The 13,294-nt window shown below is 40.1% G+C and overlaps 4 protein-coding genes across 10 annotated transcripts in view; 3 read left to right on the top strand and 1 right to left on the bottom strand.

Moving 5' to 3' along the window:
* The window catches only part of LOC139777582 (uncharacterized), a 39,130-nt gene extending 26,155 nt beyond the window's left edge, over nt 1-12,975 (bottom strand). For 5 of the 7 annotated variants that reach the window (XM_071715110.1, XM_071715111.1, XM_071715112.1 and 2 more), the window contains exons 1-2: nt 12,840-12,975; nt 3,765-3,958 (exon numbers count right to left, since the gene is read on the bottom strand). In XM_071715110.1, coding sequence (XP_071571211.1) covers nt 3,765-3,833 — 69 coding nt within the window. In that variant the 5' untranslated portion in view covers nt 3,834-3,958; nt 12,840-12,975. Of the gene's footprint in view, nt 1-502; nt 883-3,764; nt 3,959-12,839 lie in introns of those variants that run through there. The other 2 variants (XM_071715114.1, XM_071715113.1) reach the window with 1 other exon arrangement.
* L(3)87df (lethal (3) 87Df) lies at nt 1,087-2,003 on the top strand. Its single transcript, XM_071715135.1, has one exon. The coding sequence runs from the start codon at nt 1,185-1,187 to the stop codon at nt 1,515-1,517; it is 333 nt and encodes a 110-aa protein (XP_071571236.1). The 5' UTR covers nt 1,087-1,184; the 3' UTR covers nt 1,518-2,003.
* On the top strand, nt 2,189-3,707 carry LOC139777555 (uncharacterized). Its single transcript, XM_071715047.1, has 6 exons — nt 2,189-2,538; nt 2,868-3,033; nt 3,101-3,175; nt 3,285-3,408; nt 3,466-3,605; nt 3,704-3,707. The coding sequence occupies exons 1-6, from the start codon at nt 2,445-2,447 to the stop codon at nt 3,705-3,707; spliced, it is 603 nt and encodes a 200-aa protein (XP_071571148.1). The 5' UTR covers nt 2,189-2,444.
* On the top strand, nt 4,262-7,158 carry LOC139777564 (P protein-like). Its single transcript, XM_071715063.1, has 11 exons — nt 4,262-4,320; nt 4,470-4,629; nt 4,707-4,778; nt 4,870-5,001; nt 5,083-5,337; nt 5,426-5,560; nt 5,630-5,824; nt 5,937-6,170; nt 6,287-6,545; nt 6,831-6,924; nt 7,068-7,158. Exons 1-11 carry the CDS (start codon nt 4,262-4,264, stop codon nt 7,156-7,158), a joined length of 1,686 nt encoding a protein of 561 aa, XP_071571164.1.
* Nucleotides 12,976-13,294: the final 319 nt, after the last annotated feature.

The raw sequence follows: 13,294 nt of genomic DNA, 5'->3' as shown, positions 1-13,294 counted from the left end.
CTCGCCGCCTTCTGGCTTTCGGGCGCGCGTTCTTCCGCGCGGAAGTTAATCAATTGCCGTCGGGGACAAGGGTGGTTTCGACGAAAGGTATTAGAATCGAAACATGACGCGTGTACTCCGAAATCATACATCTGATCTACGCCCCGGCAATCTATCCCCGCGAGTGACGGCGGACGAACAAACGTTGTCAACGAGCGCGCGCGTCTTATCTCCTTGCTATCAATTACACTATCTTTCGGCGGCTCGGCAGCCTCCGTGACGTAACGCGCCGTTGAACATACGTGTACACATGTCACGTTTATTTACGTGACTCGGATTAATTTGCACGCGGCCGGTCGTCTCTCGAAATCGGATTCGCGATCTCCGAAATCGTTCGCGAGCATCGACGTTATTCCCCCCCCCCGCCCCCCCCCCGTTTGTTTTCGCGGGTAAGGTTAAGGGACACCGCGATCGACCCGCATCGCGGTGCCCCCTTGGGCACGGGGGGGGGGATGATCCTTACCTCTTCCGCAGCTGAATCTCCCGGGTGAGTCGCGCGGATACGTGGTACACATCGTAGGAACTGAACGCGGGGTAGGGGAGGAGCACCTACGAGCAGCGACGCACGAGTGACCGTGCGTGCATGTCACCGCGATTTGCACAATCCGGACTGATGACGACGGGTGTCCTGAGTGCTCTCTTCTGAGTTTCGGAGTAAACACGACTCGCGCCTTAGCGACGTGTGAACTGTAAACGAGAGAATCTTCCTCTCTCTCTCTCTCTGTCACGTCCGTTCCCTCGTCGAAGGTACGACGGTGCGCCACGCTTCTCGTAGTGTCAAACGTTCACGACGGGCCGCGTTCGTCGCGCGAGCGATCACGTACCGAACGTGTGCACGGGACGGGATTGAAAGCCGAGCGGGCGAGCGCCGAGTTGAGCCGAGCCGAGCCGCGCTGCGCCGCGCCGCGCCGCACCACCTGTCACTCGATAGCATGGAACATGCGTCGTGCGACGTCATCCCGTCCCGCGAGCCGCCGCTGCCGCCGCGCCGCCGCGAATCAGCTCCGATTCGCGAAGGGACACAAAGTGCAGAGAGTGCAACTGGAAGGAACAGCGACTGGTTAGGTTAACCTTACTTTGCGCCCTCCTCGTGGAGGAGTTACGTAAAAGCGTTTATATTATAAACGACTAACAGGAGGAACGCGATGGACATCGGAAATGTGGAGGACGATCAGTCCAAGGCGGTGATGCTGTTTGGCCGAGACATCAGGAAGATTCCCTGCTTCAAGCAGAGCATGCTGTCCGGCATCTACGGCGGCCTCGCGGCCGGCCTGGCCACCTTCATGTTCACGAGTCGCGTGAAGCTGTCGACGAACGTGGCCCTGGGCTCCTACATGGGCGTCGTCGTGGTTTACTGGTGCTACTGTCGATACAACTACGTGATGGAAAAGCACGCTTTGCAGGACCTGCAAAATGTCCTTCAGCGAACGTCGGTCGGCAGCACGGAGGAGATCAAGGAAGTTGCTCAGAAGCATTAGAAAAAGCTGATCGACGCATATAAATAGTTCCTCGATCGCTAAAAACATTCAAAATAATGTACGACGACGATAAATATATTGTATGCAAATAACATGTTGCGATCGTAGTACAAATATGATGTAATATAAATAAGATTATTGTAGTATTTGTAAAATGTATGCAAAAGGATGCCTGAAGAATGTCTGAGTTATCTTTAATTTTTTAAACTGTGTATATAACATTTGCACATTAATTTGATATCTATGAGATAGATAGTTCGATTGTGTATATATATATGTACAAAAATGTATCGAAACATCGAAAGATATGAACTCATAAATTTCAGTGTTACATAGGCGTAATTGTGATACTTTAGTTATTGCGCGACTATACAGTTGCATTATATTTCAGCTAATTCATAGCGTTACAAAATAATTGTTTTTGAACAATGTATTTGATACAATACACGAAATTGTACCGTGTAATAAAATTATTTTTCAAACGTATATATTTAAACGTATATATTTTCCCGCACTCTGCACGATCGCGTTATTGAACGTCTAATAATAAGCCATTTCTTTCATTTCAATTCAATTTTATACGATATACGATTTTTCATGAATTATAAAAATGTTTACGTCTACGATAAGACGACACGTCCGATAAATGCTTTCCATTAATATATTTTAATTCGAATTTCTGTAAGCTCCCTGATTGTTTACATGTAAAACGTAAATAATCTGTAAAGTGACCTCTCTGAGGATCTCGCGAGTACGAGTGAAATTATTTCCTATAGCAGTACGGTACAGTGTTTTCGGAACTGCGATTGCAATATAGCTAGTGTATGGACAATGCGTGGATTTAATAAACCTAACATCGCAATTCGACCAAAAATCTGTACGTAATAAGAGACAAAATAAGGCGCAGATTTCGGATAGATAGCTATAATGTCGCAGAACGACACGAGTGACGATGAAACTGGCCTGAACACGCCACGAATGTTACTCAACACGACTTCTCACTGCAACCGTCACAATTCAGGTACACGTAAGGACAACAGAGTCTGTTTATATTAACCCCAGGACTAAAAGTTGTATTTTCGCACACGCGAACCACCCAGGAGTCTGGATCTCTCAAACTTTCAACGGGATACTTTTATATATCTAGTAAATCTAATAAAAACGTATATTTCCAGACAGTGTGAAATAATTATAAGATTAAATTCAAATCCGCTTGTTAAATTGCAAAATACTAAAAAATTAATCAAGCATACTTTAAAGAACGTTTAGCAGCTTGTATTTTTCGCCGAGTCTGTGGTCCTGGGATCTATTGTAATCTCGATATAATTTCGTAACGAATTGTCCTCAAAGTTATGCGCAGCCCGATCAGTCCCTCCTCCTCCGTTTCGAGTTCCGTGGTATTTGGACAGATCCCTGAGGAAGTGCTCCGCGCATGGGGTCAACTGCCGGAGGCGATCCGCCTGGATCCGAGTTTGGCGGTCTTTCAGAGGGAGTACGATCGAATAGCGGAAACGAGGTGAGCGAAATAAGCCTAGGTGAAAATCGGTGAAAAAAAAAAGAGTTTCTATATAACGCGTTTCCAGATCTGCGGACTACGTGAAAAGGGAGTGCCTAATTGTAAACATGTCTCTCGGGACACAGCCCGTGGCACCAACCAGGTAAATCACTATGCATTTTTACATATCGCGTCTTAGAGGGAATTTCAACGTGACCCTATGGGGTCTTGGAACGAGTGGACGTAATATATAATCCCGGTATCTTTCACAGCGCGCAAAATCATCAGAACAACGTCGACGAAGACGGGCAGGACGTGCAAACGCAAGAAAAACAGAGACCGTTTTGCCGCTACATAAAATTAATCGTGCTCTCCTGCTGTTGGCTACTATTCACAGTAAGAAACTATCGCGTCGATGTCATTTAACAAATTTCATGTCGGTTCATATTGCAGATGATACTGATGTTCAAGAACGAAAGGATTGAGACGATGCATCAGCTATCTGTGTCCAGGGGAGAAAGTAAAAGTATCCTTTTAGTCGATCGAGAAAATTTCAACCGCAAATTTTCGTCTATTTTGAGCTCGAGAGAAATGCAATTTTATTATCATATAATAACGTCAACCAATCGGGATACTTTCACCTCCTTAATAATATATAGATTACCGAATCAACGAGCACGTTATAAACAAGTTGATCAGCGTGACGATGGAAGGACCATTGCTGCCGTCAGCCAAAAACAAGCACCATTTACCTGCGAATATATCCACGCACTATTTAATGATATGGCTGCAGCTTCTGGTGGACGGAAAAACCAATTCATGGCTCTCCTCTACCGATCTGGAGAACTCGAAGGTGTCTACATCTTTAAACGCGTGCTTTGTGCAAAATTATTCCGCGTACACTCGCGTTTGCATCGAAAGAACACGAAGCCAAAACTAGTCGATCCTGAAACAGAGAAAGAAAAAAAGGAATCAGTCATATTAATAAATCGTTTTCCGTTATCTCAAACATTCTTCTTTTATAGACATTTCATGAAAACGATATAAGAATCTTAATTATGTTACACCATTACATTATTTCGCGCGTATTTATCTAAATAGCTAAATCTGTTGAAAACATTTGCTAACATTTTGCTTACTGAGTAATTATGCTGCGACGTAAAACTAGCTACACTGTGCTATAATTGCGATTGTTAAGCTGCAGAACGTAAGCGACGTGTGGATCTTGCCGGTACTGCCTGAAAATTTGATGAACATCTTCCCCGATCAGAGGCACCAGTGGACTTTCCAAGTAAACGTCGACAGCAAGTGCGTTATCTCATATTTTACTCTTACTCAAACGTAACGAAAATAAATTTTGCAAAGCGTACAATTCGCTACAAATTTTATCGGTAAAAACGCCAGCAGAAATATCTCAAACAGAATCTCCTAGCAAAATATATATGTTTTGTTTATAGGACCCTTTCGCACGGCGTAATGTTCATCAAGCTATACACGAATTCGGAGTCCAGTCTTTCGTTTTCGATAGCTTACAATTTGTCGCCTATAAACACCGATACCGGCATACCGTACGCAGCTTCCATCTTGATCGGCTTGTACATCTTGATCATTTTCGAGGTAAATCACGTACGCGAATTAGGATGTATCTTACTCCTGTCAACTCCTAAATACCCCGTCATGTTTAACCGAATCAGGTAGTGCACAGAGCTCTGGCTGCCATGCTGGCGTCCACGATGTCCATCGCGATCCTGGCGGCTCTAAACGAGGTACGCGCAAATATATATCCTCTTCTAATTTCCACGTTTGTGAAGGAATTTTTTGAGAGACAAATTTAAGGAGCGGTATCTTGTACTTTAGCGACCAAGTATGGGCGAACTGATCTCTTGGATAGATGTGGACACGCTGCTGTTACTGTTTTCCATGATGGTGCTGGTTGCCATAATCGCCGAAACTGGTGTGTTCGACTGGCTGGCGGTCTACGCTTACAAAGTGAGAAAAAAAATTGGCACATGTCTAAAGTGAAATAATTAAAGCGACCTTGAGATGCCTTTATTCACCATTCATTTTTAGATAACCGCCGGAAAATTGTGGCCGTTGATAATGGCCCTCTGCTTCTTCACCGCGCTTTTGTCGTCGCTGCTGGACAACGTAACGACCGTGCTGCTAATGACACCGGTAACCATTAGGTTGTGCGAGGTGATGGAGCTGAACCCGGTACCGATCTTGACCGCCATGGTGGTTTACTCCAACATCGGAGGTGCCATGACGCCGGTCGGCGACCCGCCGAATGTCATCATCGCTTCTAATCGAGACGTTAAGAACGCCGTAAGTTACATGCAGCTGCGTCGTTCAACGTCTTCAATCGACCTGATAATCATTATTTCGATTAATTGTCATTGCATTATCGCCGTAGGAAGTAGATTTCGGTACGTTCTCGTTGCACATGAGCATCGGCGTGGTATTGGTGTTGATCGTGGTCAGCGCGCAAGTCCGCTACATTTTTCGAGATGTCGCGGTCCTTAGATTCGACGAGCCGCAAGACGTACAGGTATGTACGCCCCGCAAACTACAAATTACAATATAAATTATCATCTTGCGCGTGATTGTCCACCCGCAGGAATTGAGGCACACAATCGCTATTTGGCAACGAGCGGCGGCCAGTCTATCCAATTACAGCAAGGATGAGAATCTGGTGAGAGAGACGTTACTGAAAAAAGTGCAACGTTTGTTGTCGCAGTTAAAGAAGAAGCTAATGACAGGGAGCGCGGCGTTAGAGAGGTACAAGACCACGCTTGAGGAGTTACAAGAAAAGGCAAGCTGAATAATCCTTTCGTCTTTCGAGGGCTGTCATTATGTCTCGAGTCTCGACTACCAATCGCAGCGGCATTTCGCGCATTTTTTTTTACGAAAGTGTTCTTTTCCAGTATCCTATTAGGGACAGATGGTTGCTAGCAAAATCAGGATGCGTGCTGGCCTTGGTTATCACGCTCTTCTTCCTGCACAGTTTGCCTCATTTAAATCTGTCTTTGGGCTGGATCGCTCTGATGGGCGTTTTGTTGCTTCTGATATTGGCCGACAGCGAGGATTTCGACGGTCTTATGGCGCGCGTCGAATGGAGCACCTTGTTATTCTTCGCATCGTTGTTCATTCTTATGGAGGTAGCGTCGGGAAAGCTCTAAAAAAAATTCTTGCCAATTTTAATGAGCAGATTTCTCGAGTCTTCTTGTACCGAAAGGAATCCAAAAGTTTAACAGCATTTGAAAAAATTCCGTAGGCACTCTCGCGTTTGGGTCTCATCGCGTGGATCGGCAAAAAAACTGAAGATATAATTCTATCGGTCAATGAGGAGTCCCGATTAGCGGTCGCTATATTGCTGTTGCTTTGGGTGTCGGCTTTCGCTAGCTGCTTCGTCGACAATGTACCGCTCGCCACCATGATGGTGAGAATCGCGACGAAACTCGCCCAAAATCGCGAGCTCGGTCTACCTATGCAGCCTCTGGTATGGGCGCTGACGTTCGGGGCTTGTATGGGAGGTAAACAATTTTCTATAGATCCAACGATCGTCCTCGAAAGCTGAATTAATCCGAAACTGCAAAGTTCGCCACGAATATAAAATTATCCTTCGAGCTTTGTACAGCATCGTCATGATTCGATTCTCTCAATTCGGTTCGCATGTTCGCGTGTTCGCGGATTAACGCTAATCAAAGGCCATGCCTCGAAAACTGGCGCTTTCAAGCTGCAACGCAAGAGCGCCAGTTTTTTCCGGTATTCACATGGCTGATTAGCAATGCTGTTTAGCTAAACAGTTATGTTTAAAGGAAATGGAACTTTGATTGGAGCTACCGCCAACGTTGTCTGCATGGGTGTCGCGGAACAACACGGCTATAGGTTCAGTTTCATGCAATTCTCCAGGTAAGTGAAACCGCGACGTCACAAAGCTGCGTCTTGCAGTCGGTGGAAAATGTGTCATCGCGTTTCGAAGATCTTATCATTTCCCGCCATTGAAGTCATAATTAATAGCTGAAGCGCTGCGTGATTGTTTCGATGTGTTGCAGGGTAGGATTTCCTATCATGCTAACGAGTACCATAACAATTATGGTGTATCTGATGATTGCCCACGTCGTCTTCGGCTGGAACGGAAAATAATTAACGAGGACGAAGACGTAAGTGAGGATCTGTTTAATGTACAAGAAACAATGGTACTTGTACTCGTAAATATATGTATTATATAATTTTTTTAAGAGCGGGATATTTATTACGCAACATTGCCGAACGTAATTCTGTAAAGTGTTATATAAAGTGAGAACGTAAATTGATATCGACAAAGTTGTTTTACACTTCCAATATTTCTACATATATTTGTATGAAACTGTAAGGGAAAAAAAATCTGTATAAGTCTTTGTGATATACGGCCGAACTTTTCTATTCTTCCCTAAATCTCGTTCTTATTTTAATGACACACTTGTAAAATAAAAATGTTACGCGTTTTGTCTTTCGTTCGCTCTTTTTGTAAGGAAATTGTGCATGTAGTCACGTGGTCACGTGGTAAATATGCGTGGAGAAAGCACTAAAGAAGAAATTTCAAATCACAGGGGAACAGCTGTTTCAGAATAGAAGAGTTCTGCTGTACGCAAAGTTAATCGTGTCATAATATGTATCATAACTGTGAGTCTCACTTGCAATAAATAGTTTTCTCAACATCTTCTCAGTTACTTGCCCTTAATGACACAACACAATGATAATATTGATGTAGAAGACTACAATATTGACGGGTCGTAATTACAAAAAGGTTTAATGACTACATAAAATACACATACATGCTAGACAATTCGTTGAAATATTTTTATTAAAAATGAGGCTCTCTGGGAGAAGAGAAAAAGATCTCAATTCCAAAGATTGCTGCCCGGCGGATTTCGACAAAATCAAATAACTTATCGCAAGCTTATATTTGTATCCTCCTAATTTTACATGCCTAATTCAGCGTAATACAGTCGCACTCGAATTGAACTGAACGTCAAAACTTATTTCTTACAATAAAATAATATCTTAATAATTGACAGTAAATTATCATGTGATGCATCATGAACACGAAATTTATTAACTTATTAAAATATAAGCGTAAACGCAAAACTTGCAAACAATGTCTAAAAATTGTGTGTACAATGTATGAAACAAAAATTTCTTATAAACGGTAAAAAAGGTTGCGTTTGCTGCAAAAATATTGTTGTATTTACAATGAATATAACTAGTAATGTCATGTTAAAAACCATGCCTCCGCTTTACTGTAATCCTGTTATCTGTAAGTACTACAATTTCTGATGCGTCAAATTGTTTCGTTTCCATTAGAATTTTATTCTCATACGTGCATGGCAGAAGTAACATACTTTTTTATAAATCGTACGTTTTGAATTTCGAAGCTTCGGTAATCTGCAAAATAAAATCTATAATAAAATCATTAGCTGTGTTTATAATCTTGATTAAAATTATTTAGGCATACTCAGAATGTTATCTGCTAGAACTGCAGAAAGGTATTGCCGAAACATTCCTTGAAAAATTATCACGTGAATGAGTAGTCCCACAGGTATAACGAAGGAAACCATCAGTTCGAGAAAAACTTATCTTAAACATGACTGATCAATCTTACTACACAGTTACGCTATAGATTATATTTGTATGAGTCTGATTTTATGCGATTATACAATGTTTTCGTCAAGTCATGCCTACGCTTTACCGAGATATGAATCGTAAGAACGAAAACCTGCGTCCGCACTGCATCTGCTATCGTAATCGCGAAAGAACTTAAAGAACCGAATAAAATCCAGACACTTAGCGCAGTAAAGGCATTCTTCGAGCTCGCGTAACTACCTGAGATATCTTATATAGTTTTCAGTCGTTGAAACGCACAGATTCCTATATAACACTGCTGGACTACTTAATACTCGGATATACCGCCAGAAAACATACACGAGCGAAAGCTAGCTAACGAAGTGTACCCCAGTTTAGGAATAAAACGTTCGAGATTCGATTAAAAAAATAACTGATTTGGAGAAGCCGACACACGTATCTTTCAACGGAACATTATGTACACTAGTTGTGCGGAAAAATTCTTAAAAAAAAAACTCGGAACGATATAAAAATAAGACGACAAAAATCGCGAAGGATACAACTGGGACGAGATATGTAATGTCGCGTATACGTTTTTCCGAGCGGTGTAGCAGTCTTATATATTCGATATTCTAACGGTACAAAAAGAAAAATCGCACACATCCACAGCAATGTAAGATAGCGCCGAAAGCAACACCTAGAAACGTAATCGATATTAAACATCGTCCTGTCATCTTTAATATTGCGATTAAATCTTTGATCTTCCAATGGTGACATACGAAAAGAAAAGGAGAGGAAACAAGACGGAGTTACGTTCTAGACACTGCTGACGGTGTTACTATCTCAACGAAACGATGGAAGAAGCAAAAGTCCTTATATTAATTATTACAACAAACCATGCAGTATTAGTAGCACTTGTGGAATGCCTGTCACGAGATTGGTTTGTATATGTGCCGAGGCGCGTATTAACAAGCGTATGATACTTCTGTTCTCCAGAAATACTTCATCGAGAAATAGCGACGCGCATATTTACACCCTTCGCAAGTGTGCGTGTACGCGAAGTACGAAAGATCCTGTAAAAAGTAAGTACAAATATTATCTAGCCACATTTATTCACCGGCGATGAGGTAACTAGGAAGTGCGTTCAGATGGCAAGTGTGTGTGCAGATAACAAATAAAGTGTAACGTTCTTAAAACCTAATAAGACTTAAAAGAGAATCCTCTCGAGATCTTAGAGTTATACACGGTAGTTCATCAGGAACAGAAGGCCTGAATAATTCCTTAGATTTGAAGATATCTAAAACGTACAGAATATTTATTAATATATTAATAAATATTAACAGACTTCTTTCCTCCAAGAAAATTACGACTTATTGTCCAGTTACCGTAGGATTTTTGTTTTTATTATAGAATAATGTTCTTTCGCTCAAAATTCTTTGTGAGGTGACACAACTGGAGTCATTTCTTTTACCTGACAAACTGCTGTATTACTAAACTATATCCCGACACTATTTACAATTTAGACATTTCTGTTCATTCGACATCTCAAGTAAATTGAGATAATTATACAGCCTAGTATCAACTATAATATGTAAGAAGTAAAAATATATTATTCTATTAAATAAAATCCAAAATTTCTAAAAAGACTTATCTGTCGCATTTATTCCTTAAAGTTATACAAACGACGTTTGTAACCTGCATCTTCAAATCTAAAAATATTATCCAGTTGTACTATTTCTGATGGATCGATTGGTATATTCTTAAACAATATGTAAAAATTATTCGAGGATATATATGTGTATGTACAGTAGTTTCCATATTAGAGATTAACGGTGCTCCCATTCTCATATTTACTGGACTAAAAAATTCTTAATTGAACGAAGCATATATGAAATGTAACATCGTATTTGCTTTGTTTTCAAAAGACTACGCGTTCAATGTTTCCACAATTTAACCCTTTACACTCAAATTTGTATTATCGGATAATAAAAAATTAGCAAAAATAATCAATGAAAATTTTATCAAGTACAATTTTAATTAACATTAATATAATTACTGTTTTTTTATGAGTTACGATTACTATGAGAAGTACGATAGATATTAAATAATGATTGTGCAGTAACAATTTTACACCGCTATATCAATGAGTGGAAAGGGTTAAAGATGATGAAAAGTCATTATGGCTGCATATTTCTATTTTACTTTATAACATTATTAGAATACAGGGAATATGCGTGTTTCCAAGTATCACTTACTAAGTGTACAGATCATCAATGCAAAAAACGTCCATTTTCAAAGATTTTTCATTATTAATTATTCTAATATTCTACTCTAATAATATCATGATATACAAAATACATAAAAATGCAACGCAAAAATGACTTTTAATAATATGCTTTAATAAAATGCTATTTGATATATATATCTACTTTAATTTATGGATAATGTAGCTAAAACTTAACGTCATTATTTATACGCGCAATTGGACTTTTCACAAAGATTTAGAAGAATCTTTCAAAACAGACATTCCTCACGATTACAAAATATATGTAAAAAAAATTAAGTGTAACGCAAAGCAGTGCTTTACGAATTACAGATCATTTTATATAAAACTATAAGATTCCATTCGAGCGATTCTTGCCCGGGGTGTGTAGTGCATTTGTGATGAATCTGCAATTACATTTACATACTATGGCAATGTAATTTGTCACGTTCATAATTTGGGATAATTTTAATGAATAGCCGCTGTTTCCTTTTTTCCAGATGAAGTATCCCTCGACCTACGTTTGCGTCATACATTCGGATATATATACAATTTATCTACGAAACGTAATCGATCAATGAATAACTGCCTCACACCTATCAAACAATTAAAATGATTATTCTCGATACGGATTTACAGGGTACTGAAATATACGCGATAATAGCTAATACTCATAAAAAAGTTGTACTTTCTCGCGTATTGTGTCATGCTAACGAAATAAAGACACGTTGATTAAAACAAGCGCAAGAGACATCTTGAATAACAGGTAACGCCACAGAGTGCTTTACAACATATGCCCCTAATGTATTATTGCTCTTTGCACTTCTCAAAATGTTCGAAACGTCGCTGTTTTTCCTATTCTAAAAACTCGTGTAAAAGTCGCTTGATATCGAAACCCAACCAAGCCAACGACACAGCTTAGTAAAATATGCCTGTCTTCGAGTACTTCGAGTCGATTCTAAATCATCTCAATTCGAATTAAAACAAACGGATCGCAACGCGCGATCATTTCCAATTATCTCCTTCATTATATAAGTTATCGTTTCAAGGATTTATGTCAAGACTTCGTAAAATAGTGACGCCTATACTATAGCGACGAGACTGTATATTGTCATTAAAAATATTATATTTTCACGTGGATATATTTGGCAAGCATGCACGTCGATGGAAGATCTTTTCTTTTCCTTTTCTTTTCTAAGTGACGACCAAATAAAAATCGATTGTATGAGAGCTAATGACAACTACGAGAGGACGGCTCGCAGTCTTTTCCAACGTGCCTCCCATTGAGACTTATTCCTGACGGGATTCCAATCGAACGCAAACCCAGGACTGGCTGTACTTTTGTTTGAATAAGAAACGTTGCTGTGGCTAAAGTCTGAATTGAGATTGGCCAGGTCGACGGTACTTAAAATTCGTACGGCAGACGAGAGTCGAAGCTTACTGATTGGGGAGCTAAATACCAGTTTGCGACCTTGCTTACTGTTGTTGCCGATGTCTCCAATACTGCTACAACTATTACGATCGTTCTGTAATTGTTTTACTTTGCGGGAATACTCGGCGAGAAACGATTTCGCCATAGATCATTGCCGAAATGTCTGCGGCGATATGCCGTTCCCAGGAGTCACGTAGTCACCGATCATCAGGCTGGGATTCACTGGATAATGAGAAGTGTTGCCGAGGACCAGCGATTGCTGGAAAGTAACACCAAGCTGTAGCGCGAAAGTCACGCAAGCAGACGTTTTGCTTTAGTTTTCGTCTCTCACGTAAATTTTATTAAATGTATAGCAAACTATATTATATATACACACACGCACGCGCGCATATTGTAACAATTTTTCAGCAGAACAATTATTTCATGCTTGTGATTTCATCTAAAGTATTATTTTAAATAAAATACATTTTTGATTGCTTTGATAGCTCATTGTAAAAATGCAAATTTTCAAATTCGAATTGTACTTACAGTGGCAGGTGACGTAAACATATTTGGAGTTATTCCACCGCCTATCAATTGTGCCGCTTGTGTGCTTGTAGCCGTACCTCCCACGCGACCTCGTCCTGTACTCGAGATAGAACCCGGATGAATGTTTGGTTGTCCTCCTGTTACATAAAAATTCGTATATTTCGTTTGCTTGTACAAATAAAATGAGTAAAACACAGTTTAAAGATATAAAATAATACACTGACATTATATTAAACTGCTTATACTGAATTTTCATTAATTGAAAAAAGAAGATTATTATTTAAAAGCGAAAATAATCTAGAAAAGAGTTGTGTGTTTGAAACATTACAATCGTTATAATAAAAACGTTTTAATTATGCAAAAGGACCAAAGAAATGTATTTATAAATAAATTATTTAATAGAAAGATATATATATATAAACCACATTATTATATTCATCACTAATGGCGGATAT

The sequence above is a fragment of the Temnothorax nylanderi genome, unplaced genomic scaffold (assembly GCF_030848795.1).
Source record: "Temnothorax nylanderi isolate EJ_2023f unplaced genomic scaffold, tnyl_v1.0 TNYL_tig0154_pilon, whole genome shotgun sequence".
Taxonomy (NCBI): Eukaryota; Metazoa; Arthropoda; class Insecta; order Hymenoptera; family Formicidae; genus Temnothorax; species Temnothorax nylanderi.
This window is presented reverse-complemented; position numbering and strand designations above follow the sequence as displayed.

Bases quoted from the DNA above. Each gene is read 5' to 3' on its own strand.
- LOC139777564 (XM_071715063.1), top strand. From the start codon at position 4,262: ATGAACATCTTCCCCGATCAGAGGCACCAGTGGACTTTCCAAGTAAAC. The intron at 5,338-5,425 runs GTAAGTTACATG...TTATCGCCGTAG, and splicing joins ATCGAGACGTTAAGAACGCC to GAAGTAGATTTCGGTACGTT. The intron at 6,171-6,286 runs GTAGCGTCGGGA...AAAATTCCGTAG, and splicing joins CGTTGTTCATTCTTATGGAG to GCACTCTCGCGTTTGGGTCT.
- LOC139777555 (XM_071715047.1), top strand. From the start codon at position 2,445: ATGTCGCAGAACGACACGAGTGACGATGAAACTGGCCTGAACACGCCA. The intron at 2,539-2,867 runs GTACACGTAAGG...TTGTCCTCAAAG, and splicing joins CTGCAACCGTCACAATTCAG to TTATGCGCAGCCCGATCAGT. The intron at 3,409-3,465 runs GTAAGAAACTAT...TTCATATTGCAG, and splicing joins GCTGTTGGCTACTATTCACA to ATGATACTGATGTTCAAGAA.